The sequence below is a fragment of the Chrysochloris asiatica genome, unplaced genomic scaffold (assembly GCF_000296735.1).
Source record: "Chrysochloris asiatica unplaced genomic scaffold, ChrAsi1.0 scaffold00128, whole genome shotgun sequence".
In the NCBI taxonomy this organism is placed as follows: Eukaryota; Metazoa; Chordata; class Mammalia; order Afrosoricida; family Chrysochloridae; genus Chrysochloris; species Chrysochloris asiatica.
Window position 1 is genome coordinate 9,706,017 of NW_006408646.1, and position 8,734 is coordinate 9,714,750.

General features: G+C 44.4%; 1 protein-coding gene across 1 annotated transcript; it reads right to left on the reverse strand.

Annotated features, from left to right (window-relative positions):
* Window positions 1-1,333: 1,333 nt before the first annotated feature.
* Window positions 1,334-2,871, reverse strand: LOC102835983 (leukemia inhibitory factor-like). The gene is made up of 2 exons (XM_006869309.1): window positions 2,668-2,871; window positions 1,334-1,744 (listed from the first exon to the last, which is right to left on the reverse strand). Exons 1-2 carry the CDS (start codon window positions 2,869-2,871, stop codon window positions 1,334-1,336), a joined length of 615 nt encoding a protein of 204 aa, XP_006869371.1.
* Between the last annotated feature and the right edge of the window lie 5,863 nt (window positions 2,872-8,734).

The following is an 8,734-nucleotide window of genomic DNA, read 5'->3' on the forward strand; positions in this document are numbered from 1 at the left end:
AACTGGGTTTGGATTGGAGGGGGCATGAGCAAGGGGAACGTTGAGGGGTCAGAAGTGGGTCAAGAAGGAAGGCCTCCCAGGTTGCCCAGCACAGGTGTTTCCACAAGGTGATGAGAGGAGATGAGAGCCAGCTGGCATTAGGCTCTGGAGTTCCCAATTCAGGCTTTTAGATGAGATTGGCTTTCTTGTAGCTCATCTTGGAGTAGGTCAGGTGGTCCTGAGCTGTCCCCCAACAGAGCAGAGAGATGGGAAAGGCAGCAGGCTGAGATCTGAGACAAAGGCGAGTGTAACCCATGGACTCAGAACTGAGTCTTCACATCCTTGTCTTGCCATGGGGCCAGGTAATTTCTGGTCCCCACCCCAGTCTTGGAGCTTGCCTGCTACCTGGCCACCACCTGGTTTGTTGTTGTTAAGTACCATCGAGATGGTTCCAACTCATAGTGACTCTGTATAGGGTTTCTGAGGAGCAGTTGGTGGGTTTGAACTGCTGACCTGTTACACACAGTCCAGTGCTGATACTACAATGACACACCAGCTGGTAGGCTTGGATAAAGTGCTCAGGGAAGGACAGAGCAAGGTGCAAAACAACATAATCTAGTTAACGGAACTGCTAGGACCACCACTTACTCAGGGGTTTGGAAAGAAGCCAAAACAATATTCTCAGAAGCTTAAGCAGGGGCTGAGTTCCTTGCCTCTAAATCCAGAACTGGGTGGGCAAATGTGGAAACTGGTAGGAAGTTACCACCACTTTTTGGCCTCAGTTTGGGGTGTAAGCTAAAGTCCTCCTTTCTACAGTAGGGGCAGTATCTCCTCCACTCCACCATCTGCTCTAGCTTCCTGAGGCCTCCTCAGCCAGAACTTCACATCATCACTGGTGTTTGGGACACCCAGGAAGGAGATTCATTGTGTGGGAGGATCTTTGGGGAGAGGGTGCTAAGTCATGACCATTCCAGGACCTTTCAACTGCTCTCTTGCCCTGTGGTCAGGATTACCAAAGACAACTTGTTTGTTCACTGCCCCATGCCATGCCCAAGGATCAGGTGGGGTAGAACTCATACATCACTTCCTAGCCTCACACCTTGGTACCTGGTCGCCATCTTCCAGAGAAAGGGGCACCACCTTCTAATTGGTGCAGTGTTGATGCTTTGCCCCTTGTTCAGTCACATCCAAGTCAACTTGGAGTGGAGTGGACTGGCATAGAACCCCTCAGGTTCTGCCACCAGCCCCACTTAGCTTTAGTGATGACCCCTGGCATGCTGTGAGAGCCCTCCTCCACCCTTTAGACCTAATTCCCAAGATCCCTTGATCCACAGGACACTTCAAGATACTGTGCCTAGAAGGCCTGAGCCAGCTCAGCTATGATTTTTTTGTACTTTACCAGGAGCTGATAACCCAGCATTTTCTTCTGGAAGATGTTTTTGCTTGACGTGTGTGGGCTGGAGAATATTACCACCTTACCCACATGGTACTCATTGCATAAGCAGCAGAATGCATTGCTGAGGAGTCCTCGCAGAGTGCTCATTGTATAGTTCAGCTTATTTTGAAGGTTCTGGTTGTTGGGATTGAGGGTCTTCTGGTCTTGGGTGATGTTGCCCAGGAATGTGTAAATGTATGAGATGATGCGGTACAGCTCCATCAGTTTCTTCTTCTCTGTGCCTTCTGTGTGGAATGATGGGAAGTTCTTCAAGTTGTTGTCACACAGCTTGTCCACATTGTGGCGGAAAGGCTCCCCCTGGACCCTACACTGAGGAAGAGAGGGCAGAAGGAATGTGAGTTGTGCCTCAGTTTCCACATCTATGACATGGGAACCCAACTCCTTGTCCTGTAAGCATCTCAGGATCATCATTATGCAAAGTAAATGAAAATCTGGGTGTGAATGCACTTGGTAAAGAATCAAGGCATTACTTTGCAAGTGTTCCTCTTATTATTTATTATTTGTATTAGGAACCCATGAGTGGTACAAATGATTAAAACTCACAGCTACTAATCAAAAGGCTGGTTGGTCAAGAGTCCTGGTGTGGTGCCATGGGTTAATGCGCCAGACTGCAAAGCCGTTTGAACTGAAAGGTCAGTGTTTCAAGCACACCAGCTGCTCCTATACAGGGTCACTATGGATTGGAACTGACTCGAGGGTACTTAACAACAACAACAACAACAACCCAGAGATACTTCAGAAGAAAGGCTTGACAATCTGCTTCCAAAAGATCAGTCATTGCCAACCCTATAGAGTGCAGATCTATTCTGACACACACGGGGCCAAAGTGAGTTTGAGTCGACCCAAGGACAGTTGGTTTTGTTGTGGTTTTTTAGTATCATGATCATATGGGGAAAGAAAGGAAACCTAGGTCCCTTACCTGCAGAACTGTGTCTTCACCCACACTTGCCCTTCACCCACCTGGACTTCTCTCTGTACCCAGACACCCATCGCCCACTGTCTCAATCAACCATACCTCTCTAAACACTTCCCTGTGGGTTGGGGGTAAGGCCTGAGGAGTGTTGCATGTTGTTTAACCAGCCTCCCCCCCGCCCCTTCTTTCCTTCTAGTTCCAAAAAGGTCCCCTCTCTGGCCAACCCAAGTCAGTGCAGCCTCTATTAACATCTGTGGAGCTTCTGCCCATTTCTGCCACCCATCCCCTCTTTCCTTGGTCCCCACAGGGCATATCTTACATAAAGAATTAGGAGAACGTTGGCACTGCTGTTGAGCTGCACCAGTTGACTCTTGATCTGGATCATGAGGTTAGTGGCACAGGGGTGATATGTGGTGCAGGGGGCTTTGTCAGGAGTGATGGGAAGGGGGCTCCCTGCCCCATGTTTCCAATTCAGAGCAAGCAGCAGTGACAGGATTCCTGGGATCCAGAAGAGAGGTGCCATGATCAAGGCAGCAGGGGTAGCAGTTTGAGGCTCAGGATACACTGGATACGCTATCTCCACCTACAGGTTGTCACCGCCGCCTCTGTCTCTCTCTATCTCTCTTGCTATTCCTGTTGCTCTCTACCTGCTTATATTTCCCTGAAGGACATGAACTGTTCACACTGATTGGAATCTGGATCTACAAAGACACCCAACCATTGAATCCTACCCTGAAGAAGGCAAAAGTCCTCTGGCTCTCTGCCTTGAGGGTACCACTCCCCATCCTACTGGTGTAGAAGGCACCTATCTTCCCATCTCCAGAGACGGCTCAGATTCCTAACCACTGTTTCATATGCACAGCCCTGAGTGACTCAAATATCTCAATGTGAACTCTCATTGGGACCACAGAGCAGGGGTGGGTGGGAGTGGGTGGGTAGGAAGGGATCTTCATTGGACTTCACTCTCCCAAACTTGCCACCTGATTCTGATTCCCCAAGCCCATTAAGTCAATGCTGACTCATAGTGATATATGTATACAGAGTGAAACTGTGAGCATAGAATTTGCAGTGAGTGGTTTTTCAGAATTAGATTGCCAGACCTTTTTTCTAAGAGTCTATGGATGGGCTCAAACCTTCAGAAGGGGAGTCCCTGGGTTAATGTACTCTTCTACTAACCCTAATGGTTAATGTACTCTTCTACCAACCCTAAAGTTGGAATTTGAGCCCACCAAGAATCTCCTTGAAATAAAGACCTAGTGTTAACCCTTCAGTCATGCTCATTTTTCTTTTTATTCTTGCCTTTTTATTGTAGTTTGGGTGAAAGTTAACAAAGCAAATTAATTTTCCATTTAACAATCCATACACATTTTGTTGGTAACACTGGTTGCAATCCCCACAATGTAATGGCACTTTCCTACTCAAACCTCCGGAAGTGGGGTCCTGTTTGAATTTGTCCCTTTTTCCTGTCCCTTCCTGTCTCTGGGCTTTATCCCTTGGCAAATGCTGTCTTTTGGGTTGATTATGCTAAGAAGTTATATGAAGAAAAATGTGGCATCAGGATTGGAGGAAGACTCATTAACAACCTGCAATATGCAGAGGATACAACCTTGCTTGCTGAAAGCGAAGAGGACTTAAAACATTTACTGATGAAGATCAAAGAGCACAGCCTTGGTATGGATTATATCTCAATGTAAAGAAAACAAAAATCCTGACCACTGGACCAATAAACAACATTCTTATCAACGGAGAAAAGAATGAAGTTGTCAAGGACTTCACTCTTCTTGGATCAACCATCAACATTCATGGAAGCAGCAGTCAAGAAATCAAATGGTATATTTCATTAGGTAAATCTGCTGCACGAGACCTTTTTACAGTGTTGAAGAGCAAAGATGTCAGCTGGAGGATTAAGGTGCACCTGACCCAAGCCATGGTATTTTCAATAACTTCATCTGCATGCGAAAGCTGGATAGTGAATGAGGAAGACCGTAGAAGAATTGGTGCTTTTAAATAATGGTGTTGGAGGAGAATATTGAAAGCCCCATGGGCTGCCAAAAGAACCAACAGATCTGTGTTGGAAGAAATGTAGCTAGAGTGCTCCTTGGAGGCCTGGATGGCCAAACCTCGTCTCTCATATTTTGGACATATTGTCAGGAGGGACCACTCACTGGAGAGGGATGTCATGTGTGGTAAAGTGAAGGGTCAGAGTAAAAGAGCAAAACCCCCAGCAGGATGGATTGGCAAAGTGGCAGTATCAATGGGCTCAGGTGTAGCAGTGATTGTGAGGTTGGCCCAGGACCGGGCAGTGTTTCATTCTGTTGTGCGTAGGGTTGCCCTAAGTTGGTACTGGCTCTATGGCACCTAACAACAACATGCTAAGAAGTGCATTCCTCCCAGGTATTATTTTTTACCTGGTAGATCTGTCTGTTGTTTGGCTAAATGTTGATCTGTCTAGGTGGGTCCATTTTTAGGCCTGAAATGGAAAAAAAGGGGCCATAATCTTGGGTCCAGGAACCCCCCTTCTGCATAGTCTTTGAATTTAGGGCAGAAGAGATCTGGAAAGTTCTCTTCTACCTTAAACCCTGAGCTCCTTGTGAATTTAGAAATTGTTGAATTGTTGTGCATATTTTGAACACCTACAAATAAATAATTATTTATGGCACACATTGAACCAAATGTGTCATAGTAGAACTGCTCCATAGGATTTGCAATGGCTGACTTTTCATAAATTGATTACTAGGTCTAGTTTTCCTAGGAGATTCTGGGTATGCTCAAACTTCCCACCTTTTGGTTAGCAGGCAAAATATTTACAATACCAATGACTTCCTTTCTGAGTAATATTGGAATTTAGGGCAGAGGTGACATGGAATTTCTCTTTCTTCCACAATGAACCCTGAGCTCCTTGGACACTAAGCTTGGTCATGTGAGTGGACAGAGACAGAAAGAACATGAAGATGAGTAATCATGAGTAAAGTCTATCATGAACTTTGATGTCAGATGATCCTCTAGTCTCCAAGGGTCCCCAGCTTCCTCATCTGTAAACAAAGGATAGTAACCCAACCCAATTTACAGAGTAATTGGGAAGAACTAAAGATGGGTGGGAAAACACTTGTAAACTGTAATGTGCAGGGCCCATACACAGACCATGGGAGTCTGTATCTGCTGGGATAGATGTTAGTGTTGGGAGTCCTCCTGTCTTACTGATGTCTCCCAAGATCCCAAATGCAAGAAGGCTCAACTCAGGACCTGAGCTATCACCTCTGTCATGTGAACAGGAAACCTCTGTCAGGTCTGCTTCCTCAGGTAGAGAAAGAATCAGTGGGGAGGGTGATCCTCCCCATTAGCCTGGTTTGTTTCCTTGGGTTAGAGTTGTCAGAATCCTGCAGGCACAGGGACAGAATGGTGCCTTGTCTTGACAATGTAGAGGTGTCTAAGATTCACTTGACTTTGTCCATCTCCCCTTCTGGTGGGTGTGTCAGATCCCTGCTCATGGGCTCCTGCCAGCATCCTCGTGAAGACTAGCATTCATTGTTATCACTCTCACAATTGTGTTGGTTCACCCATGAGGACTAGCTATGCATGATCACAGGATGGGATGAGGTAGAGCCAGGGTGAGGACCCAGGCACCTCAGTGGTGCCCTTTTCCTCTGAGTGAGTGTCCTCACTGCTGGTTAGTAGGGTCACCCATTCACTGATTCCCAGTCCTCTGTTCTCTCTGACCCAAGGGAGAGCAGACAGCAGAACTCCTGCCTCTCCTAAGGAACCAGAGAATTCCATAAATCAGGGTTAGGGCAAGAACTCATCAGAAGATCTGTTGGCTGAGAGTTGAGTTCTGTCATTTTCTTCCTTTCTGGGCTTGGTGTTTGTTTTGTTTTCTCTAGTTTCCTAGTAAAGGTTTCTTTTGCAAAGATTCAACTTTATCTCAGATGGTCTGAGGAGATGTTGAGGATGGCTGGGTGTGGCTAATCGTGGTATGGAATTCAGCCATCCGGGCCTGGAGGGGCCAAGACATTGTAGCTGAACATGGGACAAGAAGTCCTGCTCCTGGCCCTGCCCAGCAGCCTCTCCCCTCCTAATCCAAGGGGGGCAGCTGTTGAATTCTAGAGGAGAAGAGGGGCCTAATATGTTCAGAAAATTCTTTATTCCACTTGGGTTTTTGCTGCTGTTTTTATTTATTTATTTATTTAAATTGTGTTAAAAACTATACATAACAAAACATTTCCTAATTTAAATTTTTTTTACATGTGCTGTTAACCCACTGCTATCAAGTCTATTTCAATTCGTTGTGACTCGTTATAGTGTTTCTGAGGCTGTAAATCTCTATGGGAGCAGAGAGCCTCATCTTTCTCTCCCTCAGGGGCTTGTTTGAACAGCCAACCCTGCGGTTAAAAGTCTTTTGCTTATCCTACAGTGTCATCAAACTTCCTTTCATGAACAATTAATAGACATTAATTATGTTGTAGAACCATCACCAATATTCATTTGCATTTTTTTCCATCACTCTTAACAAAAACTCAGTGCCTTCTAAGCAATGATGTATTCCAAATTGTGGAATACATTGTGAAGAATGGGAATTGTAGCACACTTAATTGTGCCCATGTGGAACCTGTACATACTTTATAATGATCCACACTGTTGAATGTCTTTGCATAGTCAGTAAAGCACAGGCAAACATTTTTCTGATATTCTTTGTTTTCAGCCAAGATCCATCTGTGGTCAACAATGGTATCCCTAGTTCCATGTCCTTTTCTGAATCTAACTTGAATTTCAGACAGTTCCCTTTAGATATATTGCTTCAACCATTATTTAATCATTTTCAGCAAAATTTAACTTACATGTAATATTAATGATATTGTTTGATAATTTCTGTATCCTTTTGGATCACTTTTCTTTAAATGGGCACAAGTATGGATCTCTTTCAGTCAGCTAGCCAGGTAGCTGTCTTCCAAATTTCTTGGCATCGATGAGTAAGCATCACTAGCAATACATCAGTTTGTTGGAACATTTCAATTTGTATTCTGTCAATTCCTGGATGCTTGTTTTTCACCAGTGGTTGGACTTATTTCTTCTATAATATTGTTTCTTGGTCAGATGCCATCTTGAAATGGCTGAATGTTGACTGATTCTTTTTGGTACATGGATTTGGTACATGTATTTCTTCCATCTTCTTTTAATGCTTCTGGCATCATTTAATATTTTGTCTAAAAACCAAAAACTAAACTAAACGCCCCCCCCCCCCCAAAAAACAAAATGACTACCATGGAGTTGATTTCAACTCATACCAACCCTATGTGGTTGTTGTTTGTTAACTGCCATAAAGTCAGTTCTGACTAATAGCAACTCTGCATAGTGTTTCCAAGGAGCTATTAGTAGATTTGGGCCACCAGTCTTGTGGTTAGCAGCTCAGTGTTTATCATACAGCATCACACCAGGACTCCAACCTTATAGGATCCTTCAACATTGCAACTCAAGGCTTGAATTTTTTCCAGCTTTAGAAATGCTGAGCTATTTAGTCTCTTTTGGATTTCTAACTCCAGCTAGAAAAAATATTTTATTTTGGCTTATTGAGTGGCTCTTTGAAATTTTCTGCTCAGCTATTACTTCATAATTCCTTTCATTTGCTTTAGCTACTATACATTTGTTTTAATTACCTAATACTTCTATAATAGAAATACCACAAATGGATGACTTTAAAAACCAGAAATTTTTTTCTCTCACAGTTTAGAAAGCCAGAATTCTGAATTCAGAGCACTGACTCTAGAGAAAGGTCCTTGTCTCCTTTCAGCATCTTTAGGCCCAGCAATCCTTGGAGAGCTCCATGTGTGTTGCCAATCTTCCTCTGGATCTAGGAACTTCACAGTGCGGTGAGCCGAGGGCCAAAGGACATACTCCACTGCTGGCCAGTTCCTCTGCTCATCTCTTTCCTTTTGTCTCTTGTAAGATAAAAGACTTGTACAACACACCCTTGGGAATGCCCCACAATTTGGATCAGGGTGGCATTGCTATGAGTTGGTGCCAACTCAATGACACTTATCAACAATAAAAACATCCTACCCTTAATCCACTCCTCTGTCAGTTTGTCTTACTGTGGTGGCTTGTGAGTTGCTGTGATTCTGAAAGCTTTGCCACCAGTATTTTAAATACCAGCAAGGTCATCCATGGTGGACAGGTTTCAGAGGAGCTTCCAGATGAAGACAGACTAGTAAGAAGGAGTGATGAACCACTTCCAAATACTTAGTCACTGAAAACCTTATGATTAGCAGAGAAACATTGTCAGATATAGTGCCAGAAAATGGACCCCTCAGGTTGGAAGGCACTCAAAATGTGACTGGGGAAGACCAGCCTCCTCAGAATAGAGTAGAAGGTCCTCGGGACCTTCATTTGCTGAT

What these genes read in the sequence shown, in the direction of transcription:
- LOC102835983 (XM_006869309.1), bottom strand. Translation starts at nt 2,871, where the DNA reads ATGGCACCTCTCTTCTGGATCCCAGGAATCCTGTCACTGCTGCTTGCT. An exon ending in ACGTTCTCCTAATTCTTTAT is followed by an intron (nt 1,745 to 2,667) that starts GTAAGATATGCC and finishes TCTCTTCCTCAG; the next exon opens with TGTAGGGTCCAGGGGGAGCC.